This window comes from Scleropages formosus, chromosome 1, assembly GCF_900964775.1.
Source record: "Scleropages formosus chromosome 1, fSclFor1.1, whole genome shotgun sequence".
In the NCBI taxonomy this organism is placed as follows: domain Eukaryota; kingdom Metazoa; phylum Chordata; class Actinopteri; order Osteoglossiformes; family Osteoglossidae; genus Scleropages; species Scleropages formosus.
The window spans coordinates 13292905-13320313 of record NC_041806.1 but is presented as its reverse complement, the minus strand read 5'-3'; the positions used below and the strand labels follow the sequence as shown (position 1 = coordinate 13320313).

Sequence of the window (27409 nt, the reverse complement as noted above, 5' to 3'; positions counted from 1 at the left end):
GGGTGTGCTGTGTTAAGTTGTGTTGCTGTTCTCCATTTTGAAATTGTGCTCTCCCTGCACTAAAACTGTCAGTATCTCCATGCATTAGACTAGTTCTTCCCACCTCATGACCTACCTGGCATCCTTCATACTCAGCCTTGCTTTGAGAATAGAAAGCAATAAGCAGCCTGTAGTGTACTATAGAGTACAAAATTTGTAGGGGGTCTTTTGTTACGCTGTGTAACTGAGTGTTAGTACATGTGCATACAAGTTATGCAAATATGAACATTTCCTTTAGTAATTTTTATCTTCATACAGTTTGGGATGCTGGGACCTTTGTACAGATATGGTAGAACAAATTGATTAATATAACTAAAAAATAAACTTAGAAGTGGCTGTGGAATGGATTGAACACTGAGGGTAGCATGGCAGCTTTTTTTTTTTTTTTTTTTTTTGGATGGACTTCTATATAATTACCAGTCAGCCAAATAACAAAAATCATGGAAACTCATACTGTCCAACTCAAGAAACCTGTGTCTGACTGTTGCTGGTTTAGTGCAATGCAAGCTTTTTAAAATGTATTTTTAACTACCATGCTTCAAAGTGTTAATTGTGCCCTCAGAATGCTTGGGCTAATTGCTGTGGAACAATAGCAAGAACTCTTGCAAGTAATAGTGTGAAATATTTTATTAGTACAATCGAGGTCCAGCCCAAGCACTGCAAAGAACACTGCCAGCACGGGGAAGTCACAAGGAGGAGGACAGATTTATGTCCAGAGAGGCCCATGTTTGCCACACGACTGGTGCTCGTGAACTTATCAGGTTTAGAAGAAAAGAATAAATACTTCAATAAAGTATGCCCTAACAAAACTACACCTGAGTGATTTATAGCTGCCTATGGTGTTCATCCCAGGTGAGTCTTGGTACCACACCCCACAAAGATAAGTTAGGTGCAAGACCTATTATGAAGGCTGTAGCCTAAACTTGAATATTGAAGTTAACAGAAATCTCAGTATTGCTGCAGAGTGATAGAAGGCTACCTGAAATGCAGAAGGAATGGGATACGAAGAATAATGGTCGGTTTTATGACATTTCAAATATTTTAATGATTTGACTTTGGCAGTGGCTTTTTTAATGTTTTCTCTCATTAGCTATGAACTATGGAGCTATAGAACTATGGAATAGCTGCAAATAGGGGAAATTGTGAAACTTGAAACAAAAAGTAGTGTATCTAGTGTAAGTTTCCTTGGTGAATAAGGTGGGTGGGCTGGTAACACTACATAGAGTTCATTGGAAGTTGCTTTGGAGAAAAGCATCTGCTAAATAAATAAATGCAAATGCAAGAAAGATATATTGTAGGATAAACTTGTAATTTTTATTAAAATACAGGATTCAGCAAATGGGGGTGCAGTGGGTTGGACCGGGTCCTGCTCTTTGGTGGGTCTGGGGTTCAAGTCCCGCTTGGGGTGCCTTGCGATGGGCTGGCGTCCCATCCTGGGTGTGTCCCCTCCCCCTCCAGCCTTCCGCCCTGAGTTGCCGGGTTAGGCTCCGGCTCCCCGCGACCCCGTATGGGACAAGCGATTCAGATGACGTGTGATGATGATTCAGCAAATGATTTGTTCCACATAGACTTCTTTACGAAGTCTCTCGCACCCAGCTTTAGAATGCAAAGAAATGGATGTTCTTTTCGGCAGCTCCGGACTGGCCCTTTAAGAAGCCCTGACAGCTCGAGCGTGGTCATTTTTAGTGGGCGTGGCCAGATCCACCGACAGTTGTGTAGCGTGTCCGCGCAGCCTCAGTGCGTTCTGCCTGCCGTGTGTGGCTCACTGTTTGGCCGCTCTCTGCTCGGTGACGAAGGAACGTGGACGTGCTGCGCGGCCCTGAGGATTGGGGGACCCGTATGTGTGAGTAGTGAGCGTTTGTTGGTTGTTTATCGTGCGACTCTGCTTCCGCTTTTGGTCTGAACGCAGCAGAACTTGGTCTGTACCTCCTGTGCGGTGGTTACACGCTTGCTTGGTCGCCCGCTCCAACCATTGGGGTGACTCACTGGTGGTGAAATTATGGTTGAGCGGTGGGTGAAGTCAGAGCCCCCATCATCTCTGATTTTGTGTTCGGTCTTGACCAGCGTCAGCGAACGATCCGCGATGTGCATGTGCGTTTGCTGTTCCCGCTGCTCTCTTCTTGTTCCTTCTTTTCCTGCGGTTCTTCCAGTTGAGTTATTCTTGTGATGCCTTGGCTTGCCCGCAAACACGCAGAGCAGAGCTTCATGTTCTGCAGCTCTGAGGTCCTGAGCATCTGGACCAGCAGGTGCCTCAACGCAACACCATGGCATGGTCGCAGAGCACCTGTCTCCCGATCTGTCCTCACAGGGCCTCCACTCCCTTGCTTTAGCTTATGTAAAATCAGGCAAATATCCTGCTGGAGACAGGAAATGAGATACAGTCAATAGATCTGCTATGTCTGTCTGTGTGTCCTGCTTGCGATACTCCCATCCACTCAACCGGTGGCACTCTTTGACCTGTCAGGTACTGTCAAGCATATTTTTTTCTGTGCTTTTTTTTTTTTTTTTTTTTTTTTCTCTCCTGAAACTGACCCTGTTTGAAATACAGTACTTCTATTGTTTTCTTTGTGTGTTTATAATTGGCTGCTAATAGCCACACCTTCTCTCCCCTGGATACAATACGACCACATGTTTCCGTAGTGACCAGTGAACCCAAACAGCAACATTTCATTGTACAGTACACTGTGTGCAGGAGAAAATGAACCTGTACAACTTCTTTGTTCACCCTCCCTCCCCTCCCAACATGCTACAGTTTGTCTCAATACTTTTTTTGCTCCTTTTCAGAGACACATCGCTGTGGAAGTGAGATCAACCTTGTCCTGCCCAGTGACAGCCAGTAAAGTGCCCTGCAGTGCTGGTTCAGAGGTCACCAGTGCTGGTGATGCAGGCCTGACCGCAGGGGACCATGTTGCCAGGAGTGGGTGTGTTTGGGACAGGGAGCACAGCACGGGTCCTGGTGCCACTGCTGCGCGCGGAGGGTTTTGTGGTGCAAGCACTGTGGGGCCGGACAGATGAGGAAGCACGGCTGTTGGCACAGGAGTTCAACATCCCTTTCCACACGAGCCACACGGACGACGTGTTGCTGCACCCCGACGTTGACCTTGTGTGCATTAATATCCCGCCGCCCCTCACGCGCCAGATTGCCGTCAAGGCCCTCGGTGAGTGTGTGTGTGTCAGATCTGCGTGTGTGTGCTTTACTCGACGGTGAGCCATGTCTTGATCTGATGCGCCCCAATCTGCTCTGGATGTAGTTGCTCTGCTTCCAGCCAGGATGTTTATCCCACCCTTAGGACTGTCTGCTTCCTGTCACCACAGAAATGTTGTTGTGGCAATGCTGCAGTTCTGTGATAATGCTCTTGGCGGTGGTGCGATAAGGGTAACCTATAAACACTACAAACATTATAGTAGAGCTTACGGAGGCTGATAGTTTGTGTTCCTTATAGCAACCGGTATGCAGGTTATGTGTGAAACCCCTGGAGGTGTATAGGTATGTTTGTGACCCTGTGGGCTGTGTTCAGAAAGCTGGTTCACCGGCGGTTTCAACACTTGACTTGACCGCAAGTTCCACCCCCCCTTCATGTTGTGCCGCAGTGAGGCAAGCGAACATGTTGAGGCATTCCAGTGGGAACAGCACTGGGAACATGCCCTGCACACATGTCCATGTGACAGTTTTTTTTGATTCTCATTGCTAGGAAGTGTGTGAGTGTAAGGTCTCTGACTTCAGGGCATTTTCTGTGTGTACCTCAACTTTGATGGCCTTTTACTTTTCCTGCCTTTATTAATTTAATATCCCGTTTGTGGGGCATCTCTGAAAGAACGTGAGGACTGGGAGCAGGAGCGACTCTAATCAGTACTAGGTTGTGTCCATATGTCCTCCTGGGTGTGTTTGTCTTGCCAAATTCCTCCTTGATGACTCCAGCTTCCTGCTTTAGTTCTGGCCTCTGGGCAGGCAGTGTTACAGGAGTGTGTCTTTACAGCTCCATGCCTTTCTGTGGCTCGTGTGTGTGTGCGCGCTGTGCTCCTCACTAGTTTACAGTCGTGTGTGTTTGTTGAACCGTCTTGAGAATATAAGTCTAGTGCCCGGGGGCCAGGAAGTTGACCCATGAAGAACTTCCCTTTCTTGTGCTTGGTGTTTGGCTCGCGTCCTGCACTCTGCCTCAACAAGTGGGACAGGGGGGTATTGAGGCGGTTGATGTGATGTTCCTATCAACTGGGTTATGATCACATGACCGTGTATGCCATTTGGGAGGGGATCATTTCTGTCACAGGAATATGTTTGTTCAAGATTTAAGACTTTGTCACATACAGTTATACACATATACACCTGTAGGGAAATGTTAATATAGTCAACTCTGTGGACTGTGCAAACAAGACAATATATTTAAAAGAGAAATGTATTTTAAAATAAGACAAGAGAATATAATTACAGTTAAAAAAAAAGACCTGCTCAACTAGGGTGGACCAGATTTACAGTCAGTTTGTAAAGAGCACCACCATGCGAGCACCAAGGCCTTACTGTGTTTCCTCCAGTGCCTCCCTCCCCTTGTCCCACAGTACAAACAGGAAGCTGGAGGTTTTCATCCCAGGAAGCCTTATGCCCTCATCCAGGTCCAATCCTATGGGGGAAATGCATTGTTCTGGCCCTCTGGGTCTGTTTTTTTTTTTTTTTTTTTTTTTTTTTCCCCCTCCCCTTTCCTGTCTCGGGTTGGGACCTGGACAGATAGACAACTCCACCCCCCAGGCTCTGGGTCAGTTCACTCTTGTCTCCTTGAGTACCAGTGCGGTTTCTGCTTGAGACAGCAGTGTTCAGCATGGAGCACAGGTATCATGATGATTGTTGGATTACATTCCAAGCAGGCCTCTTGTGTTTCTTCCTTGAATATGGCACTTAACCATCATTTCTCTGGATCAAAAAAAAGACACTGACTGCTGCTTTGGCCATCAGTGGTTTATTACAGAGTTCTTACCAAAAGCAATTAGCATATTGACCTTCCAGAGAAATGCGTAACAATATTGAACTGTGCACCATCAGGACCACCTGAAAGAAAAATGTTGTGTTCACGTTTAGCTCTGAAGGACAAGTTTTGCCAACATCCACACCCTAACTCTGCTTTTCTTCATGGATATCATAAGAGGCAGTTTGCAGGCAGTCGCTAGGGGGTGTATTGGTGCACTGCATGTCCGCACACAGTTGAAGGGCTGCGTGAATGTCAGCAACAGAATGCCACTAGTGTTTAAAAGTCACAACTTGTCATCTGTCAACCATTTTTCTCAGTGAATCGTGAACATGTGACTGAAGCAAGAGGTGTCATTTTTCATTCAGGTATTGAGACAACAGCTGTAGAAAATCAATATTTACACTTTGATTCAAAGCATCTTACAGTATTAAACTACTTACCCTGCTAAATAAATGGGTAAATAATTGTAATTTTTACTGGAGTGATTTTAGGGTAACTACCTTACTGAAGGGTACTGCAGCTGGAAGTTGAAAAACATTTCTTGGTAATTCCAATATGCTCATTACATCATGTCCTCATTCTCCCTGTAGGTATTGGTAAGAATGTGATGTGCGAGAAGGCTGCCACGTCAGCAGATGCCTTCAGAATGGTGACAGCAGCACGCTACTACCCTCAGCTCATGAGCCTCATGGGCAACATGCTGCGCTTTCTGCCCGCCTTCGTGCACATGCGCCGCCTGCTGAGCGAGGGCTACGTGGGCGAGCTACAGGTCTGTGATGCACGCGTGTACGGGGGCAGTCTGCTGAGCGACACCTATGGCTGGACCTGCGATGAGCTGATGGGTGGCGGTGGCCTGCACTCCATGGGCTCCTACTTGGTGGACCTGCTGAGCTACCTGACAGGCCGCCGGGCAGAGCGGGTCCACGGGCTGCTGCGCACCTTCGTGGGTCAGAACGGCACTATCCGAGGCATCCGGCGGGTCACCAGCGACGACTTCTGCTTCTTCCAGATGCTGATGGACGGGGCTGAAGGGAATGGGGGCAAGGTTAGCAGTGGCGGTGGGGTATGTTGCACCGTCACACTCAACTTTAACATGCCGGGCACCTTCGTGCATGAGGTCATGGTGGTGGGCTCAGCTGGCCGCCTGGTGGTCCGTGGCACAGACCTCTACGGCCAAAGGAACAGCGCCTCCCAGGAGGAGCTTTTGCTGTCGGAGACCTCAGGAGTGGGGCTGTGCGACATCCCTCCCCCCTATCTGAGGGGAATGGCCTGTATGGTGCAGGCACTGCGCCTCTCCTTCCAGGGCCAGGAGGACCGGCGCACCTGGGACCTGCGGCCCATGGCTGCGGCCGCCACCTTCGAGGATGGGCTGTACGTGCAGACTGTGGTGGACGCAATTAAGCGGTCTAATCGCACCGGTGAATGGGAGCGTGTGGAGGTGATGACAGAGGAGCCCGACACCAACCACAATCTCTGCGAGGTGCTGCAGCGGGCAGGGCCTGGGTGTTAAGGTGGGGTTTAAGCTACTCTGCCCTTCACACGTCAGTTTCTGTCCTTGCCGAGCTACGCCTAGTGATTTTGGTCCTCGTGGGTGTGAACACGGTACCCCTTGTTCAGGTTTCCAACAGAGCAGGTCTCCAGGTTTGTGCATTCAGCTCCTGTCCTGGAGAGCCACAGACTGACATGTTTTAGAAGACATTTTAACGGACACCTGGTAGAACACAAGTGATTAACAAAGAGCTGCACTGGGGCAATACCCAGCATACCCTTAGCTTTGGACACTGACTTCTTCAGTGCTGCCCTAGCAGGGTGAGGGGAGCAGGATTCAGGGATGCTAGCCACACCTTCCCATTCAGAGCCCCCACTGCCTGACAGGTCAAGGGTGAGAGGTCAGAGATCAGCCTGCTGTGTCAGAGCCACTGGAACCAAGCAACTGGATGAGGACCCACTGGGTTGATTCCCAGTTCATAATGAGAGGCAGGAATGAGGTTCACTCCTACTATTTCCATGGCAGAATCTGTGCGGTCAGTCAAATCCAGGCTACTTTCTCAGGTTCACCACGTTGCCAGCAGCCAAACAGCAGTCTTTCAGAGTGAAGTGTGCAGTTTTCTCATTCGCAGTCAAGGGTAACTGAATATGAGCACTGAACATATGAACGTGTGTTTAAAGGTTCCCTAGCAGTTGCGTGGAAATTTCTGGTCCATTTCAGTGCTGTTTTGAGTCTTTCACTTGTTTTGATTAGTCAGTTGTGCTCAGGTGTCCCTCCCCAGGGAGCATAGGAACCTGTTCAGTTTGTGGCAGATGTGGGTCTGTTGTTCCACACACTGAACGTGGTCATACCTGGTGCTTTTTTGCCTTACTGTAACCCCCCCCCCCCCGCATGTAGGACACCCCTCACGATGACTCCTTCCCTCAGCACATGCTCATTACAGTGTGTGCACTGTACCAACGCACATCCCACCTGCGTGCTTTGATGTGAGCGGATGGAGTGTACTTGCATTCCACAGGAGGCTCTCTGTTGCCTGCCTCAAAGCGGACCTGTCTGGACATCTTTAGTTCAGCTGCCAAAAAAACTCCTTAAATGCAAGGTCACCTAAGTGTTCATTTGTGCCTACTTTTTTTTTCTTTCCCCCCCCCCCACACAGGGGTGTGTGTGTAATACAGAAATTCTAACCATACTAAGATCTGAATGTGTGTGTGTGTGTATTTCATGCCTACAGGGGGATGGGTATATTATTATTATTATTATTATTATTATTATAATACATTACAAAGACTTTACAAATTGTATAGTTCTGACTGAAAACTTTTTTTTTTTTTAAAAAACTTGGTAATTTACTTCTATATTAAGTTTTAACATAATATAGAACCTTAAAGACATCTCTTTGCTGTATGTGGTAAAAATGCTCAACTCTTGTCTTCTAGATAACTTGAAATTGGGTTAAAATATCGGTTTCAAAATGTGTAAATATAATAAAAGTGCAGAAAGGACTAGATGAATGTTTGGCCCAAGGGTCACGCTCTCTGAACTGTATGCAGAAGGCTGTTAATTTAGTGATGTCACTGTTGTCCTGTTGGTCTTCTGTGTGAGTTTTGTGTCATGTGTGCAAGCACATAGAGGCTCACGGACTTACTTTTTTGTTGAAACACTGTATTTATTGGACTCTGGACTGTCCTGGTCTCTGCTCTGATGTCATGTTCACTGGTAGAACAGGATTTAAAAACTAAGTTGTACATATTTTTATAGATCAATATTTATTATTTGTGCTATTTAGGTTTGTGTTTTATTTGCCAATGTGTGGTGTTGACATTTTTCTTACACAATGTTTATTTGAATATTTCCATGTGTTTCAATAAATGTTGCTCATGGGTGTATGGTGGATTTCTTTTGAGAGGATGTTTCATGGAGCCAGTGGTGTCAAGTGGTTTTGAACGGCTCCTACTCTGGACCTGTATACTAGTGTGTGAGGGTGAGGATCCATGGGGGTGGTCCTCGCCAACAAGGGTTCTTCAGGGACCCCCAGGGGTGGAGCAACAAACGAGGAGCTTCTCTCAGTCTGTGTAACAGGACGAGAAGACAAACACAGCTGCTACAAAGCACTGAGTTCTGAACCTCTGCCACCAACCTGTGTGTCACACTTGCTGCGAACTTCTGCTCCCCTTTTCGTTTCACTGTCTGAATTCCTATGTTGAAGTTAGACTGTTTTCATCATGCACTTCTGCAGTAAATTGCCCGGTTAATGTTCTGGTGTGTGATGCGAACCTACCTGCAGTTACTGCCAGGGTGTTACTGAACATCACAGATTTTTTGCCAAAATATTGTCATTTTTTTATTTCCTTGATGTCAGCCAACTTGTTAGTTGTAAATTACCTAAAGTGAATACAGTACGGCTATAAAGCTAATATCGAGCCTAGGTTTATCCCAGCAATAAAGCTATTTTTCCTCCTGCACTATATAACAAGACAAGACTATGCAATTAGATTCTTAAAAGTTCTCCAGGAATAAAGCCAAGAATCTTATCTAGAAAAAACACAAAGGGATAACATTAAGTGTTCTACTTGTTCGTAGGTACTGAGGACACAGTTGGTTAAATCAATAAAATAAAAGTTAAAAATGAACGGCAGAAGCTTGTAAATTCCTACCACTCGCTACCCGGTTGGTTTACAACCAACCATCACTTCCGCTTTTTTGTCGGAAGTCCGCGCTACATACGGGTCCTCGGAAGACTCATTCGTCCTTTTAGTAGTGTGGCGATGGCATCCCGAAAATGGAGCACGGTCTGGCTGTACTACCAGCGCGGTGAAGACGCCAATAAGGTGGTCTGTCTAATATGTTTGGAAGCCATTCAGCATTATGGCAACACCAGCAATCTGCTTCGTCATTTGCGGTCGAAGCACCGGGCTGAATACGCGGACGTGGAGAAGAAGCGGCAAGTGGACGTAGCCGGAGGAACCGGAACGCCGCAGCATCGCGCGATGAAGGCGTTAGCGCAGGGTGTGAACGGCGGGAGTCAGTCAGGTAACGGTGAACAGAACGGAAACAGGAAGTAAGGAAATTACAGGCATTAACATACCGAGGGAGGGCATGTGCTGGAACTGTCAGAATGACACTGAACTCACTCGGAACATAACACAGAGGGGGCCCGCATTTAACAGTGTCCAGCTAAAAATAACTTGATCATTGTAAGAATGACACTGGACCTGAAACAGAACCCTGAGGGGCCCAACATTTTACAGAGGAAACTGAGTAAAGCTGTCACATTCTTGAACACTGAAATAATTTTTGCAACTGCTCTGCCAAGTTTAACGGCAGGTTCACACAGATGAAAACCAAATAGTTTTGTTGAAATCAACTTAGTTAAAACTAGTGCTGTAATCAAAAATGAAAAAGCATTTTTGGAGGAAGAAAACTCACTAGAGATTGACAGCTATGATCACTCTCACATGTAAACTACGCTCGACCACATGTGATGTAGCTTCACGTCGTGGCGTTGCGGATAGTGTCATGACCTCACAGCTGAAAGGCTGTGGTTTCATACACATTTCTGAGTATGTCTACAGGTTGCGTGTTTTCCCATTGAGATAGTGTATTGCTGACAGTGAGTGATATTGTGACACTGTCTTATTTACAGTTATTCATTTTGCAGATGCTTTTCTTCCGAGTGACGTACATCTCATAGAAAATGCAATTTGTGTATTACATTAGGAGAGACAGTTGCAAGCGTGATTCAATAGTTAGTTTTTTTCCACCATATGTGCCAATATTCATCACATGAGTAGCTGCATAAAACTTTCAGAAAATCAGCGATTTCTGATCACCTTCCTGCAATTTTTTTTGCAATACATGTAAACATTTATGTACATTACAGGAGTGGCTGCATAAAGGCTTATCTGGGCATGATCTTAAGTTATGGAGCATGAACGTTTACATCTTACATAATTAGTGTCTTAAATTTGATCTGGGCAGCTATAGGAAGCCAGTGCAGAGAAACGAGTAGAGGAGATAGATGGGAATGCTTCGGCAAGTCAAACATAACTCATGTAGCTGCATTCTGTATCAGCTGTAGAGGTTTGATGGCAGTAGCGGGAAGGCCAGATGGGAGAGAGTTGCAGAAGTCTAGACAGGATGTCACCATGGCCTGGACAAGTAGTTGAGCAGAGTCGGTTGTGAGGTGAGGACAAATCCTGCAGATGTTATGATAGGAAGACAGGCCGGCTGGGAGGTGTAGGATCTCTCTTTTGGAGAGGTTGAGTTGTAGGTGGTGATCACACATCCATGCAGAGACGTCCAACAGACAGGCAGCAACACACGTGGAAGTGTCTGATGCTCCAGGTGGAAAGAAGAGGAAGAGCTGGGTATCATCAGTGTAGCAGTGGTATTTGAATCCATCGGAGGCAATGACAGGGCCAAGGGAGGAAGTGTAGCTCGAGAAGTGCAGAGGACCTAGTACTGAGCCCTGTGGGAAACCAGTTGAGAGAGGCAGAGGAGAGGAACCGGAGCTCTGCCAGACCACTTGATCTTTCAGATAGGTAGGACTTCAACCGTCTTGGTGCCATTCCTTTTATCCGAAGCTGACTAAGAGAGGAGAGTACAATCTGGTGGTTGACAGTGTTGAATGCTGCAGACAGGTGGAGGATGATGAGGACTGAGGAGAGGGAGGCTGCTCTAGCCGACTGGAGAGCGTCAGACGCTGCCAGGAGTGCTGTCTCCGTGGAGTGACCAACTTTTAATCCAGACTGATATCCATCAAGGAGATGGTTCCACGTGAGGAATTAAGATAGTTAATCAAAGGCCACCTCCTCTGCAGTTTTAGACAGAAAGGAGAGGAGGGAGACTGGCCTTTAGTTTTGGACTGAGTTAGGATCCGGAGAGGGTTTATTTACCAGAGGTGAAATGAGAGCAGTTTTGAAGGCAGATGGGAAGCAGCTAGAGGAGAGCGAGGAGTTGATAATCTTAGAGATAAAGGTGGAGAGTTGTGGGGAGATGGTCTGTAGGAGTGACGATGGGACCGGATCAAGCAAGCAGGTGGTGGCTCTGTGTGATATCAGGAGGTTAGAGATTTCTGATTTTGAGAGAGGCTTGAATTTAGAGAGGATGACTTTGCAGTGAGGGCCAGTGCAACCAAGGCAGGGTGATGCTGAGAATTTGTCCATGATTGCATTGATCTTAGCAGCCTACAGCTGGTTTTTCCTCTTTTTTCCCTTCTTGTTTTATGCCTCATGTCTGAGTTATATATATAGATTACTGCAAGCATTCAGACAGCTCTGCATAATATGTCAAGATACATTTTGAAGCATGCATAGTAAGTTCAAAGAATGTTTAAAAGGTAATGTTACTTTAAAAAATCTCCTCACACTCCCAAATTCACCTCTCACACACAGTCCCTCCCAGAATACGATGGTGATGGCATGTAGTGGCAGAGGCTTCCCTCAGTAGGCTTCCGCAGGTGGCCTCCCTTGTCTTTGCACCCCAAGTCTTCACACTATGAAGCTGCCACTGCAGCTCACCAGCTGCTATTTAAACCAGGCTAATTCATGCCACCTGAAAGTCCTAATCAAAATCAAAACTACTCCACACACACACACACACTTTCTGAACCGCTTGTCCCATACGGGGTCACGGGGGACCAGAGCCTACCCGGCAACACAGGGCGTAAGGCCAGAGGGGGAGGGGACACACCCAGGACGGGACGCCAGTCTGCCGCAAGGCACCCCAAGCGGGACTCGAACCCCAAACCCACCGGAGAGCAGGACCCGGTCCAACCCACTGCACCACCGCCCCCCCCCCCCCCAAACTACTCTGACAGTGGAAACCAAAACAAACTAACAGACATGATTACTCAATTGACTGAGTTGCGCCCACTTCACAATATGGGACACAAAATTTTTTAGCTTTGCATGCACCCTAACAAACCGCAAATACAATTAAATTAATGAATAAATACAACCAACAACTATACAAATGCACAATCGATTTCTAATATCTGCACAACTAAATGAGAATAATGTGCATAGGGATAAAGTGGTAGCAGCAAATAAACTTACCAGAATCACGACAAAATGCAGCGACGGACCTCCACACAAAATATGATGCACAATGAGCAGGACCAATGACTTCTATGCTATTTAAGGAATTAAGGGTTGATAGTCAAGGGGTGCGGTGGTGCAGCAGCTCAGCGGGTTTGGCCAGGTTGTGCTCTCTGGTGGGTCTGGGGTTCGAGTCCCACTTGAGGTGCCTTGTGATGGACTGGTATCCTGTCCTGGGTGTGTCTCCTCCCCCTCAAGCTTTGCACTCTGTGTTGCCGGATTAGGCTCTGGCTTGCCGTGATCCTGCTTGGGACAAGCAGTTTCAGACTGTGTGTGTGTGTGGGCTGATAGTCCTAATCAAAACTACATTTACATCATTGTAGTAAATGTATCATTTATATACACTTTTCTCCAAAGCAGCTCACAATGTTAAGCTATATAAACTGATTTACCATTTATGCAGCTGGGTAATTATTTCCCTTATCACTTCAGAGTAACTACCTTGAACAAGGGTATGACAGCAGGAGGTGGGATTTGAATCTGCCCTCTAACCGCTATGCCACCTGCTAAATTTTAAAATACATTGATTTCTTCTGAAGGGTAACATAACAATTTAGTAGAAGATGATACAATGAAGTATAGATGTATAGTATTTGTTTTACCTCTGACTGGTGCATCAGTTCTATATGTAATAACTTGGAAATGTTTCACAGTTCTACATTTCTGAATGTTTCATACAGAAATGCTGGAGTGTACAGCAGGAGGGAATGGCACAGAGCAGGTACAGTTGAAGAGAGAAATGGACAGAAGCGGAACAGCTAATGGTGTCCATAATGGAGCCCCATGTTCATCCCTCATGAAACCCAGGAAGCAAAGCACTTTGTGGGAGTTCTACCAGGATGGGCACGATGGCAGCGAGGCCCTTTGCTTGTTATGTTCGGATACTGTGCTGTATCAGCATGACACGAGACACCTGCTTACACACCTCCAGAAGAGGCATCCAGTCGAATTCTCCAATTTAGACAATGAGGCTGCTACAGAGCAGTCATCAGGACCCATGAGGCACTGCTCCTTAAAAAGACCCGCTTTGCAAGAGGAGGCCTGTGGGAATCCTGGAAGAGACCCCGGTGAGTCTCCCTGTGCACCTCGACCCCAAGGGATACCTGAACCACGACAGGTGCTGATTGTATAGTGAGAATGAACCCTGTTCTTCCTGTTCTGTGCAGATATATTGGAAGTTCTAATGGTTGGAGAGACGGAGCAGGACCACATAAGGAAGGCCTTGGAACAGGAGGCACGGATGCTGGAGCGAGAGAGGGAGCTGACTGCACAACTACGGAGGGCACAGGAGCAGGAGGCGCGGGCGCTGGAACGAGAACGAGAGCTCACAGAACAGCTGCGAAAAGCACGAGACCAGGAGAGGAAGGCAGCACAGGAGCAGGAGGACCGGGCGCTGGAGCGGGAACACAAGCTGATGGAACAGCTGCGCAGGGAGCACGAGCAGGAGATGAGGAGGGTGCAAGAGTTGGAGGCACGGGTCCTAGAGCGAGAGAGGAGGGCCATTGAGCAGCTGGGTATGGCTCTGGAGCAGGAGGCTCGGGCAATACAGCGGGAGCGTGAGGCATTGGAGCAGCTCCGGCGGGAGTTGGAGCAGGACCGACGGGCCCTGCAGAGACAGCGTGAGGAGGTGGGCCGGAGCACAGATGCTAGTGACGCAAACCTAGATGTGCAGCATCATGAAGAGCAGAGCGTGTGACCAGCTTCGCAAAGGTGATGGCCTGCAGCTTCAGGAAATGTTCTTGCAAGGGAGTGTTGTCAATGTCTCATTTGTTTTCTACATGGTCTTGGAAATATTTTTTACTTGGCATGTTTTAGACTTAACCTTGTAGGCTTTGATGTTGTGAGAATGTGGGTTGTAACAGGAGTATCCAGAGGAAACCCTTTGAAATTCTAGTAGACAAAGCTGGGATCAGGTTGCAACCAACAACCTTAGAACTGGAAAGTGATACTGCTACGTACACTGTACCGTTCTTATTTATTTATTTAAACTTATTTATTTGTGTTTGTTGTACAGTATATGCTCAGCATGTATGATACCAGGCTACCTTCAGTAGATAAACGCAGAGACTAACAGTCTTCATTCTTGTTTTTTAGGTAATGGAGTTCTGGGGGGCTGGAGGTCCCATTCAGCTCACTGTCCTCATCCCTGAAACCAAGTTTGGAATGACAGCACCATGCTGTCAAACCTCAGCACCAAATGGTGGACTTCTGCTCAGTTTAGTGTCCCAGAGTGGAGCTAACCTGCAACTTAATTTAACAGTCAAGGACAGGACAAAGATGGACAGTCTAAAATGCTTATGAATCGTTAGAGATATTTCTGTGTGGTGTAAAGTGTGACTGACAGTGGATTTATCTACTGATCAGGTGACAAAGTCTCCCTGATCCTGAGGGCAGAGAAGGAGCTTGTGAAGGAAATGAACTTCAGTGACCAGGCTGTTCTTCCTAGTGATACTTGAAATATCAGTACAGGAGACCTGAGTGTTCCCTCCACCGTGTCTTTGTAGAGAAAGGAGCAAGTCAGAAAAAATGATTTTGTGGAACCAGTCAGAAGGAAGAATGTCACACATGGGTGATAAGGCAGGCATTTTGTTTGACGAAAGAGATCAGGCAAGAACAGGCTTGATAATTTGAATTAAAACTGGTAGTACAGATTTTTGATATAGAGAAAGCAATATGATGTAATGACTGATGTAATGTATGATGTAATGCCTCTTCCAGAAAGACCTGCATAGCTTTCAGTTTTATACGCCTACCCTTTTAATGTCATGCTTTTTACTGATGCTTATTATAAGTGTTTATCTCCCTTTAAAACTGAGTTGCACTTTGTACCCCTGGCTAGAATCTGCCACAAGTTCATAACCACTCCACTGACCATTCACAGTTATTCTGCAGGCGTCTTGTTATGAATTAAATGTTCATCTTGTTTTACAATCTGTTCCACGACCACCTTTTCACCAGTTACACTAGCAATGAGTTCATTGTGCCATCACATTTGCTGCAGTTGTTACTTTTCATCTACAGTTCAGTTTAGAGCTTGAATTTTTGGTCACTAGTTGGTTAGTCAGCTTTAATCAGTACACTGTCAGTACACTACGCTACTGGAGCCCTACCTACTACCCTTGAGGAACAGAGGAGCTCCCTGATCTAACAGACAACTATAGGGAGTAATAATGCAGAATTCAGCTCAAACAACAGAAGGTATATGCTGCAATCCTTCAACAATAAAAATAAAGAACCATCATACAGATGATCAATTCAGACAGGGTTAGCTGTCCAAGTCACATCAGGGACTCCACTGAGCTCCAGGAAAGTATTTCTAGCTTTGGCATGTATACTTCATACACCCTCTTAAAGACATAACAGTGTGTTGAGGACATAAAAGTAAGTTCTGTAGGAATGTCTGAGTGATCATAACCTAAAATGACTTTCAAATGACTTTATCCAGTGCTGTAGATATACCAGTATTGATGGAGTTTTGGATAACTGGATAGACAAGGTCTAGAAAGCAGACATGTAAAATAAAAAAAAGGTAGAACTACTTGGAGGGATAACTTGCCTCAAAAGGTACTGTGGTGGGGCCTTGTTGAGCTCTGAAGGCTCTGCCTTCCTATTTGTGAAAAGTAAATAATTATGAGCAAAATGGGGAAAGTAGTAATTGATTCTAAGCACCATCTGCTGGTTGCCATGGAGTCTTCCGTTAGCCCTTTGTGACAGCACACAGGTGATAAACACAGATGTTAGGGCTCCTGTGAGGTGTACAGCTGTATCTACAGAGTAGTTCTTGTTAGTCATACAGTACCTGGAAATGAAGTGAGAGAAAACATTTCATATCATGGCAGACTGCAGCCATGCTGGTCAAACTGACCCGGAACAACTCAAACTCTTAACCTATGGCTGTCATTCAGTCTGGGAGACAGAACTGTAATAAGATATTTGTTTGAAATTTCAGAAATATACTAAGAATGTGAAGCAGTCCTTACATTCCTCCTTGTAACTACAAGGCTGGAAGATTTGATACAGGATTTGTTACATCAGAATGGGTTTCAATGTTTTATGGTTTAATGAGTTTAAAATATGAGTATAATTTGAAAGTAGTGAATAATGTTTGAGCACTTGCAGTGTGCTTGACAGGAAGCATTTCTGGAAACCCTGTGCACTCCAGCAGATCATATTGTTCTCCTGTCGCTGGCAGGTTTTCATACAGACTCTTGTCCTACCTCCACCTTTAAGAATGTGATGAACCCAATTTAAGTTCAATTTGAGCTCTTCCAGAACTGTGGGAATTTAGCTTGAAACTGGACATCTGGTAGCATAACATCAGGGGGACAGCAGGTAGCATAGTGGTTAGAGCTACTGCCTTTGGACCCACAGGTTCAATCTTCACATCTGGCTGGAGTACTGTTGAGCAAGGTACTTACCCTAAACTATTCCAGTAGAATTGCCCAACTATATAAATGGGTAAATAACTGTAACTTTAACATTGCAAGTAGCTTTGGAGAAAAGTGTCATCTAAATGTAAACTTCATCCAACATATACTGCCCTAACAAGATGTGACCTTGGGAAAACTGTCATAGAACATGTATGTAAAAGGTGCACTTTGAAAAGCATTATGCTGAAACTATCTTTCAAAATATCATTGCAGTTTTATATGGACACTAATTCGGGAGGTGAATCTGAGTCAGGTTGCAGAGTTTATTTGCAGTGATGATGGTGTAGTGAAGGAATGGGGTAAAGACTTGGAAAAGGCCTTCTCTGCTGGTTTCCATTTGGAAAGGTCCCCAATAGCAGGTGCAGGCCAAGGGTGCAGGAGGGCTGCTACTTGCTCTGGTCCAAGGTATTCTCACAAGAGTTTGATGGTACTATAATTGTAAAGTTGTAGTTACAATACAGAGGTATACATATCACTAAGTGCACTCTATGTATTTTACTTTTATTTTTAAAAGAGTTTTTTGAAAAATGTGATATTTAAAATTTTAACATTTCACAATCAGTGTTTTGTGTGTGTTTTTTTCAGTATGATAATGTCTGTATTTTTATAGTTAGAGAAGTTAGAGGATCCAGTTGTGATGTTCTCCTGCCACAGCCTCCGCTTCTTTCTGTTTTCAGAGTTTTAGCATGACAATGAAAATAGACTGAAGAGTCTTACGGAAAACTAATTCTAACGTGTTTGGTTGGTTTCAAGATGTGTCTTCAGCTGGACCTACAAGCATGCGACCTGTGTGTTACTCCGGCAGTCTCTCGCTCCTTCCCGTCTCATAGGAGTCTTTGGCAGTGCTGGATCGCCTCTTGAAAAACAACCACAGGGGCACACCAAAGCCTAGAGATGCAACAGAACACAGAAGAGAGCTCTCACACAGCTCCACAGCACCTGAAGCAAGTTAGTGAGAGCAGGACACAGACTGGGGGACTTGACTAAAAAATAGAACTGTGTTGGTACTCAGTAAACACCCATGAGAAATATCACAGAGGTACAGAGCCAGTAGTGTGCTCGCTGTAAACACAAGGCTTTTGGAGCTGCTTCCTGTCTAAAATGTAACAGTTTTTTAAAATTTTTCCACCTCAACATCATTTACCTTCATCGCGTAAGACTGACAGGTGACCTGATGCTAATTAGAGTTCTGCACACAAGCACATTACCTTTGTTGTGTTAAGTTAGTGAGCCTGGGCATGAACATTTTGCAGATACCTTGCAGTGAGTTGAGTACGGTGAATATGTATACTATCGAAGATGAAAAGTTTTCATGGAGGAAGACAGACAGAATCCAGCTGAGGCCCAACATGCACATGAGGAAGAGAAGGCTGCAAAAGCTGCGGCAGTGGTTCCCTTTCTGCTGGGCTGTCAGCTGCATTCGCAGGCGGACCACCTTGACCACCACAAAGATGAATATGGCTGCGTTGAAGAGCATGACCAGCCCCACATATCCCAGTACCGTGATGTAGCGGACCATGTCGTTAGTGATCCAGCACCTGTGTACTCAAAAAGAAATAAAATTACTGACAAAGGAGTGTCTGTGAAATAATGAAAAAACTGGTATGATGCATGGTTGATATATTTGAAGTGTTTGCTTCAACTTCAGCTCTAACCCACTGCAACATTTAATTTTGATGCTTTTTTCTTCCATCTATTGGATTTTGTCCGTTGGCTTGGAGGGTATACACGGGTTTCATTGGCTCATCTTCAGACAGTAATTTTAGAAAACAGATGAGTCAGGGAAGTACAGTTAAACTGAAAACATAACTTCATTGATCATAATACCAGAAAGCAGTGTAATAATATGCTAAAAGTGAATATTTATCTATGAAAGATAAGCATGCTATTCATAAACTCACATTGTTTTGCTTTGATTATCCATCCCATAAATTTTCCAGTTGACAGCAGTTATGATGGCCACGACCAAAGCTGGAGCCCCTGCAGTGGTGAGGAAGAGGGGAAAACTCAGTCCTCACAAGCTGAGATACAACAGTATAGCGGCACAGAGTCGATTAAGGAGAGCAACAGAGTAAAAATAGAAATATATTTCTGCGGAGTAAAACTGCAGAAGCAGTGAAGCTGTCATACTAGATTGGTGTACCAAACTAAGTGGCCAGTCAGTATAGATGTTTAAAGATTACAGCAGTTGGGACACAGTCCAGAAATCGACTTTGAGTTGCTTTAGCTCAAAGGCGATCCCTTGAAGATCATGTACATGGATTCTCACCGTCCTACAACTTACTCCAAGGCTCAGCTCCTGGCTGTAACTGACAGGGATGCTTCGAAACCAATTGTGAGAAAAGTGATTACAACGCTCAGGCAGTGTGAACAGAACTGTCTGGAATGGAATGAAATGGTGTCAGCAGAGCACGGCATGGACCAGGAGGGATGGAGGGCAGGGATGATGTTGTGGGGATGGGACAAAATACTGCCGTTTGAGTGAGATGCTTTAGCAGACATGCTTGGAAACCTACCCCAGGTCAGCAGGCTCATTTTGCGGAAGTAGTGCTGCACATGGACATTGTACACTTGGATAAGCATCCTGTAGAGGTGTACTCCCTCCACGGCCAAGCTGGTGAAGCTGCAGAGCAGGAAGTAGTGCAACAGCAGGCCGAGCACTGTGCACAGTGGTGTGGATACCCGAGAGCTGAGCGTGCCATTGAGCAGGAACATGACATTGAGAAGCAGCAGAGAGCCCACGAGTTGCAGATGCACCAGCATGGTCTGATCCACCTGTTTATGACTGAGAGAAACAGGGCACCATGTGAGCTTGGTGAGTGTGTGGGAGGGTATGGCTGTACCACCTGCTATAGCACCCTCACTCACATGCTCCACAGGGTGAAGGCCAACAGGGTCACTGTAAAGACGCCAACTGAGATTCCACAGCTTATGTAGGTGTACAAGGTGAGGTCTTCACTCTCCGGAAGGTTGTCGTTCTGTGTGTACATGACAGGAGGTTCATCACTGAAGTTTCATCTCTGTCCCCTTCCTTATAATCTGACTGTCCACATCTAGAGGACCTCCATGCCCTGGCTCCCCTTCAGTACACTGTACCTTTGTGGTACAAGCCATCATTCCCAATCACTTTGGTGTCTGTCTGACTATTTTCCCAAGGCCATGGAGTGACACACACCATACCATAGGGAAAATCATATGTGTACCCTACAAAATATAAGCACAGTGTTTTCATACCATGAAGGGTTGGTAATATTTCTCTGTGATGAGTGTAGTGCTGGTGTACTGGCTGCACAGCCACTCAAACCCTAACAGGTAACAGCACAAGACTTCAGTATGGTTGTTCTAGGGAAGTAATGGAAGTACTTCAGCTTGAGTGTTATGTCTGACCCGTCCTGGGTGTGTCCCCTCCCCCTCCAGCCTTACGCCCTGAGTTGCCGGGTTAGGCTCCGGTTCCCCGCGACCCTGTCTGGGACAAGCGGTTCTGAAAATGTGTGTGTGTGTGTGTGTGTGTGTATGTTATGTCTAATGGCTCTGCGCGCTCTGTTCCCAGCACACAATACTCAGGCTTCAGAATTCCAAATGAAGTATTGACTGTAGAAATATTGACAGGAATAATATTACAGTGCATCATAACCAGCGTGGGCATTTAAAAATTGGACTCACCAGTAAAAGGGCAAAGTAGGAGAAGTGGTTACAGCTGCATTTGACGTGGTTGCTTAAAGACTTTGTTTCACAGCCCTCACTCACCAATAGACCTCCAACAGAACAAAACAGGAGCTTTCAGCTTGTAGAACATCCTACACACAAACATAATAATAATAATAATAATAATAATAATAGTAATAATAATAATACTCACTATTGTTTAGGAAAACACAGGAAGCATTGTTTTCCTGTGGTGAGAAATAAGCTGTCATACACCATAAGGGTAAATAATGTCCACCTGAACAGCATTTTCATTGGATGTCAGCTCATGGCCACACCTACTCTAACTTTTCAGCACTTTTCTCTTGCTCAGTTTTCAGTTTGTACTGAAATACAACAGGATGCACATACGCATCCACTGCCAAGCTGAAGGCCTTCTTTACACAATGCAGGCACAGGCAATTCTCATGTCCTGCTCTTTCATACACACGTGGTGCTGTATCTCTGTGTGAGCTGGAACTCCTCAGTATAAGCAACGTGGTGATGTTCATAGAAGAGCGGCAGAAGTGTGTGAAACCAACTCAAAGGAATGTGGTTAGTTCCTGGTTACCTTCTTGGATCTGAACATGAAGTCCAGTGTAAAGGGTGTGGTCAGATTGGAAATGGTGACGTTCTCCACCTCTATGCCAAAGAAGAAGTCCTTCAGCACCATTCCAGATTTCTGAGTGGACCATATTACACCAAGACACACACACAGAAGCATGAGGGCCTACTGTGAGTGGTCTCATGAGGGAAAATGCAACACTGATATTCAGAAGGTGTTCCACATAAGCAGCTCACAGGGCTCATTTCCTGCAACCTCTCACCTGCTTCAGATCTTTGCTGGAGGACACAGACAGAACAAAGGTCACATTTGAAACGTTTTTTACACTGGAGAAGAGGTCAGCGGGCACAGACACGTTAATGAGCGGCTCTGAGATCATAGAGGAGCTGAATGAGATCTAGAGGCAGGAGAAAAATCACACACTTACGTACAATATCAAAGAAATTCAAGTTCCACTTTAGTGTCCTGCCACACATTCTGTGCTGGACATTACTGAACATTTATTGCTGCATCATGTCATGGTGGTCTTTGTATCTCTTTCTATAAATGAGAATGTGAAAAAAAATATTACTGTGGTGAGGTTTCCTACACACTGTAGCCCTGCAAAATTTTCTACTACAAATTCTTCCTTTATGATTTGTCCAGTAGTCTGCAAGGTAGTCTGTGTGGTAGTTTGAATTTCCTGTGGAATGGTCGATCTGAAAAAAAATACACAGCTGTATAAATGTTCAAATCACAGAAAATTTTCACATTTTGAAGTGACTTTGAAAAAAACATCAGATAAATAGAGGTGGGGTGGTCAGAGCACTGGGGTCAAGCATGTGAGCAAATTCATCAGTAAGTGAAAAAAACTTACTGTAGAAATAATATTAAATAGTGTTTTAAGAGGATAACACCAAGGAGCTACTAGAAATTATACATTTTGATGTCTGTCTCCTCCCATATGTTTTAGAGATGCTGTCAGATATATCCAAGTTAACTGTTACAACAAACAGTGAAATGTTCCTGTATTTGAAAGCTCCTTGGCAACACACAAATTGGATTTTGCAAAATGTGTGACTTTGAAGAAACAGTCTGCATTACATTTTCTCCGCATATAGTTCCAAACATGAATGTAACATCAGTCACAAAAAATGTCAATTTATTTTTCTGTTAAGACACTCTTGATTTAAACACCCATCTTTCAAAATTTTCTTACAAGGAGTTGAGTAGCCTATCCATGGCAAACAAAACTTAAGTTCAACTATTTTTGCTGATAGGCAGGGGTTGAAATCTGTAACAGTCATATTTTGTAATGTCAGTCATAGCTTTATTTTAAAGTTAATTTGCATCCTAAACAATAGGTGGCAACACATAATTATTCTTATTTGTACAATAGATGACAGTAAACATCATTATCCACAATCCTCTATACTTCCTGCATTGTGTATGGTCATTGATGTGTGAAAGTTTTGCCAAAGTTTTCCATCAGCTGCATTTTAACTCATCAGGTAAGAAACATAACACTAAATGTTTCTTGTGAAATTTAGTAATATAAAACAGAAATAGAACAATGAAGATTATCAAAGTAAACAGATTTACATATAAATTCAAAGACAAAAATAGATAAATACACACTCATGTACTGTCCGAAACTGCTTGTCCTAAGCAGGGTCGCGGCGAACCGGACCCTAACCCAGCAATACAGGGCACAGGGCTGGAGGCGGAGGGGACACACTGTAACGATCTGGCTAATGAGTTAGCCCAGATCCTCACGTGGATTCCAGAAAGGCGTATAATTATATAAATCCAGACGGACACGGACAAAAGGAAGCTCTTCTTTTTAATATCTTGTAGGCAACTATGGATGACATATTTCACACAGCTGTCCTTACAATAAAATAAACAACATTAAAGTAATCTCCAAAACGTGCGAGGCACAAAATGTGTACACGGCCAAGTATATCAGCCTGCGCGCGTGGGAGCGAGGACCGAGGACCGAGGGGGAGGAGCAACCCCTTAGTCTCCACCATGATACGTCATCATTACAACACCCAGGACAGGACACCAGTCTGCCGCAAGGCACCCCATGAAGGATTCGACCCCCAGACCCACCAGAGAGCAGGAGCCAGCCAAACCCGCTGTGCCACCGCACCCCCCATAGATGAATACACTTGGTAAAATATGTTAACTTCAGTGTGGGGGTGCGGTGGGTTGGACCGGGTTCTCCTCTCCGGTGGGTCTGGGGTTCGAGTCCTGCTTGGGGTGCCTTGCGGCGGACTGGCGTCCCGTCCTGGGTGTGTCCCCTCCGGCCTTATGCCCTGTGTTACCAGGTAGGCTCCGGTTCCCTGTGACCCCGTGTAGGACGAGCGGTTCTGAAAGTGTGTGTGTGTGTGTGTTTGTTTGTTTTAACTTTACTGTATGTAAAAAATGCCCATGACAGCTGCTGATCCTCAAGCTAAATGCAAAGCCAAATTAAAAGAGAGCAGGGAGAAGTATATTCACTACCGAAGGGAGTAAAAGAAAGAGAGAGTTAATTCTCCCTAAGCTCAACCAGGACCAAAATCAAAAAGAAACCAGAAATCAAGCACCAAAGTAGCGTGCATTGAAGAAAGATGCAAAAAACAAGGCTCCAGCTATGACAAAGCATTTGCAAGTGCTCAGGCACTGGGTAAAAGCAGTCTCTTGTGTTAAATGGGCTCGACAGGCAACACTGCCATCAACATCACACCATAAGAAAACTGTCTGTCCTAAACTCTCCAAATAGGCATTTGATGTTGGCAGTGAAGAACCAAGTTCCAGTCACAGTCAGTCAATAGGAAAGAAGCCTCTGACAAAGTTGTAGAATTTTATGAGAGGAACGATATCAGCCGACATGCTCCAGGAAGAAAAGATGTAGTCACTTTGAGAAATTAAGGTGAGGAAAAGAAAAAACGACAAGCTAGGCATTTGACCACCTTTGTGCAGGAAGTTGATACACTTTTTACTTGAGAATACCCAGAAACAAAGATTGGGAAAAGCACATTTGCTGAGCTTAGACCAAAGCATGAACAAGCTTCCACACAATGTATGTGTGTGCAAGTACGAATACTGTATAAATTCAACGTAGACTTTTAAAATGATGCCCAGTAAAACATTATAATCAGTACTAAATTCAAGAATTCTGTCAAAAAACAAGTGTTTTTTAGCTATTTTAGTACTTTTACAAACTGCAACATGCACTGAAATAAGGTTTACTATTTGACATGGCATAACTAGATGGTAAAATCCTAGATTAGATGTCTTTTTTGGACAATTCAATTTGTATCTGTGGCATATAAAAACTTACTTCAAGAAATCTTGGTATTACACTATGTAATCAAGTTGGTGTTGTAAGGTGTTGGCTTACTGACTGCTTATTATAACTGGACAATTCAGCCACAGTAACATAAGTCATATTATAGTTATTGCAAAAAACAAGCAGTATTTATCTTGTTGTTAGTCTGTGCATATTATTAAGATAAGGTCTTGCGATGGAATAAGCATCAATTTTGTACTTTAAACAGATTTCAGACAATTTTGAATCAAAGCTGACTAGATTTTTTGCATGTCCATTTTTCATACGTCAGTCACATTACAAATTTTAATCCCAGTACTAAAAAGAAGACAGCTCATGATTAATTGACAACACTCTCCTGTCAAGCACATGCCAAGTATAGCTACACACCAGACTTGCAACATGTAACTAAAGGCATTGACTGGGGAAAATAATTCTCTTTCACATAACCCTCTTATTTGTATTGTCAGTCATGATGGATTTGCCCATAGTTTGGTTATCAATAGCTGATCAAGTTCTGGAACTTCAACTAATCAGTAACCAAGTGGAACCCTATAAACATGCCTTGTACCTGGGTTATTCTTCTCTTCAGTGTAAAACACTTACTTGTTGCATGTGTTCAGGTAACATATAGGTGTTAATATGTTTGGACCTTAGAAGAGAATAAAAGAGAATAAAAACGAGTCAAAATACATGTTTCTGTGGCATTGTAGAGTAGTGCTGCACCCTTTTACTCTATTTGCTACTGACCAACTCAGCATGTAAGCCTCACTCACCTCTACAGTAATCAGTGAGAAGTATATTGCTGAAACTCATGCTGTGCTCCACAGAGAAGAGGCAACTCAGTGAATCTCCTGAAGAATTGACATACTCATCTTGTCCTGCACAACACGCCCTCGTGGAGCTGCCGTTGTAGAGCACTTCAATTGTCCCAGAGCAGTTTCTGTGGCTAAACAACCCGATCAAGAAGTCACCTGCACATCAACAGAAATCAACAGAACACAGTTAAAGCTCCCAGTTCCTGTTGCACCCATGACAGCAAGAACTGCCTGGGCTCAGAAGCATCACCATCACACCCACAACACTACCTCCTCTTAATCAGTCACTGCTGACTACCACAAAGTTTGTGTGCAAGCCTACAGGAATGTGATGCTCCAAAGCACATCAGGATGAGCAGGACCATGATGAGTGTAGAGGTGCTCTTCTGTGGCTGGACTGCTGATCTCTCTGCCATGGTTTGTGAGCCCAGCAGGACCCTGTAGCACCTGTGAAAACACAACAGTTCTCTCAGAACACCCAAACCATAGTAGGAATTGAAAGGACTGTTTCCACAAGATATCTGCTGTGGACAGCTTGTTGATCAGATATGGAACCCTAACCTAAAATGGTGTGCTTTGTGCTCTCATGTAAAAATGTGGCTATTCTGGTAGGAGAAACAAAAAGTATGCAAATATGTGTGATGTCCACAGATCCCATGCAAAAAAAGTTTGAGAAAATTTGTTTTACTCCAGCGGGGGTGTGGTGGTGCAGTGGGCTGGACCAGGTCCTGCTCTCCAGTGGGTCTGGGGTTCGAGTCCTGCTTGGGGTGCCTTGCGATGGACTGGCGTCCTCTCCTGGGTGTGTCCCCTCCCCCTCCGGCCTTACGCCCTGTGTTGCTGGGTATGCTCCAGTTCCCCGCAACCCTGTATGGGACAAGCGGTTCAGAAAGTTGTGTGTGTGTGTGTGTGTGTGTGTGTGTGTGTGTGTGTGTGTGTGTGTGTGTGTGTGTGTGTGTGTGTGTGTTTGTGTTTGTTTTCCTCCATTCATTTGTTTTTTTCTGATGGATTTATAAATTTATTCCTGGGGCAATTTGGTTAGTTCGGCAAGATAAAAGCCGCTTAGCATGCATATGGGGGAAAAGACCATAATATCCATGCTGCAACTTTCTTCTTATTATTAAAGAGAACTTGAGATAGCCGGTAAAACGGTGTTGCTTCTCCACTTTTCGTCAGTCAAACACAGGTTAGTACCACACAAAATATAAGTTCCACCATCACACTGTGAAATTAGGATCATGATCAACACCATCCTAGCATGCAATTAAACATATCTATACATGCCAAAAGAGGAAGCTTCCCGAGAAAGATTCCATTATATCCTGAAGCAAACATCGTAAATTATTAACTGTAGAAGTGTATGGGGGGGAATCGTGTCCAGAATCCCCACAACTGAAGAGTTTTACATGGGTACAAAATACCTCATTTGGTCACAGTACAAGCAGCTGTGTTGTTGCTACTTTTGTCAGGAGAAAAAGAGCCTGACTGGAAGCATTGGAGCACTGGAAGTACAAGGCCATCTGAACCATGCACCAGCACTTACCAGGAGAGGAAGGGACTGCTGTGGACCACCAAAAAGAAACTGTGCACATTGACCGCTGATGAAGCTGTTCAAGTTGCTCAAGGTTTCTGGCCAGTACCAGATACAGGACGTTCTAAGCTGAATAAGGAAGATGAAGAGAACTGTTTTGAATATGTGTTTCATTATATCAATTGTGATGCATTATTAAAACTTGAGAATAAGAGTTTGTCACAACTGTTGTTGTAAGGGGGAGTCATGCTGGCGTGGCAGGTTCAGCCAGTGCCCGCTGTACGGTGGGTCTGGGGTTCGAGCCCTGCTTGGAGTGCCTTGGGGCGGACTGGCGTCCCATCCGGGGTGTGTCTTCTCCACCTTCAGCCTTGCACCCTGTATTGCCAGGTAAGGCTCCGGCTTGCCGGGACCCTTGGGACAAGCAGCTGTTGACGATGAGAACTGTTGTTCTTGCAAGATGCTCTTGATGAGATCATTCACAATTATAACCCTACTATGACAACCC

The 27409-nt window shown here is 44.9% G+C and overlaps 3 protein-coding genes across 6 annotated transcripts; 2 read left to right on the top strand and 1 right to left on the bottom strand.

Annotated features, from left to right (window-relative positions):
- Positions 1 to 1711: 1711 nt before the first annotated feature.
- On the top strand, positions 1712 to 7715 carry gfod2 (glucose-fructose oxidoreductase domain containing 2). Of its 2 annotated transcripts, none has more exons than XM_018751390.2 (3): positions 1712 to 1882; positions 2824 to 3197; positions 5588 to 7715. In XM_018751390.2, the coding sequence occupies exons 2-3, from the start codon at positions 2945 to 2947 to the stop codon at positions 6505 to 6507; spliced, it is 1173 nt and encodes a 390-aa protein (XP_018606906.1). In that variant the 5' UTR covers positions 1712 to 1882; positions 2824 to 2944; the 3' UTR covers positions 6508 to 7715. The 2 variants fall into 2 exon arrangements, with proteins under 2 accessions (XP_018606906.1, XP_018606907.1); XM_018751391.2 differs by lacking the exon at positions 1712 to 1882 and adding an exon at positions 1945 to 2503.
- Positions 7716 to 9223: 1508 nt separating this feature from the next.
- Positions 9224 to 15274, top strand: LOC108933957 (myosin-6). The gene is made up of 4 exons (XM_018751397.2): positions 9224 to 9516; positions 13265 to 13651; positions 13751 to 14294; positions 14679 to 15274. The coding sequence occupies exons 1-3, from the start codon at positions 9252 to 9254 to the stop codon at positions 14278 to 14280; spliced, it is 1182 nt and encodes a 393-aa protein (XP_018606913.1). The 5' UTR covers positions 9224 to 9251; the 3' UTR covers positions 14281 to 14294; positions 14679 to 15274.
- A 1766-nt stretch (positions 15275 to 17040) lies between these two features.
- Positions 17041 to 25846, bottom strand: LOC108933956 (adhesion G-protein coupled receptor G5-like). Of its 3 annotated transcripts, XM_018751395.1 has the most exons (14): positions 25699 to 25846; positions 25335 to 25532; positions 25165 to 25210; positions 21835 to 21961; positions 21526 to 21660; positions 21270 to 21380; positions 20874 to 20907; positions 20678 to 20772; positions 19883 to 19992; positions 19531 to 19799; positions 18916 to 18994; positions 18272 to 18552; positions 17790 to 17902; positions 17041 to 17444 (listed from the first exon to the last, which is right to left on the bottom strand). In XM_018751395.1, exons 1-13 carry the CDS (start codon positions 25790 to 25792, stop codon positions 17808 to 17810), a joined length of 1674 nt encoding a protein of 557 aa, XP_018606911.1. In that variant the 5' UTR covers positions 25793 to 25846; the 3' UTR covers positions 17041 to 17444; positions 17790 to 17807. The 3 variants fall into 3 exon arrangements, with proteins under 3 accessions (XP_018606911.1, XP_018606910.1, XP_018606912.1); XM_018751394.1 differs by lacking the exon at positions 17041 to 17444 and having other exon boundaries at positions 17588 to 17902; XM_018751396.1 differs by lacking the exon at positions 17041 to 17444 and having other exon boundaries at positions 17588 to 17902; positions 20678 to 20769.
- Between the last annotated feature and the right edge of the window lie 1563 nt (positions 25847 to 27409).

Excerpts from the sequence above, each read along its gene's own strand:
- gfod2 (XM_018751390.2), top strand. The coding sequence starts at position 2,945 with ATGTTGCCAGGAGTGGGTGTGTTTGGGACAGGGAGCACAGCACGGGTC. Across the intron at positions 3,198-5,587 it reads GATTGCCGTCAAGGCCCTCG|GTATTGGTAAGAATGTGATG; the intron begins GTGAGTGTGTGT and ends TTCTCCCTGTAG.
- LOC108933957 (XM_018751397.2), top strand. The coding sequence starts at position 9,252 with ATGGCATCCCGAAAATGGAGCACGGTCTGGCTGTACTACCAGCGCGGT. Across the intron at positions 9,517-13,264 it reads GAACGGCGGGAGTCAGTCAG|AAATGCTGGAGTGTACAGCA; the intron begins GTAACGGTGAAC and ends TGTTTCATACAG. Across the intron at positions 13,652-13,750 it reads GAATCCTGGAAGAGACCCCG|ATATATTGGAAGTTCTAATG; the intron begins GTGAGTCTCCCT and ends TGTTCTGTGCAG.
- LOC108933956 (XM_018751395.1), bottom strand. The coding sequence starts at position 25,792 with ATGGCAGAGAGATCAGCAGTCCAGCCACAGAAGAGCACCTCTACACTC. Across the intron at positions 19,993-20,677 it reads CCTACTTTGCCCTTTTACTG|AACGACAACCTTCCGGAGAG; the intron begins GTGAGTCCAATT and ends ATGTACACACAG. Across the intron at positions 18,553-18,915 it reads GATAATCAAAGCAAAACAAT|GTGCTGGATCACTAACGACA; the intron begins GTGAGTTTATGA and ends TTGAGTACACAG.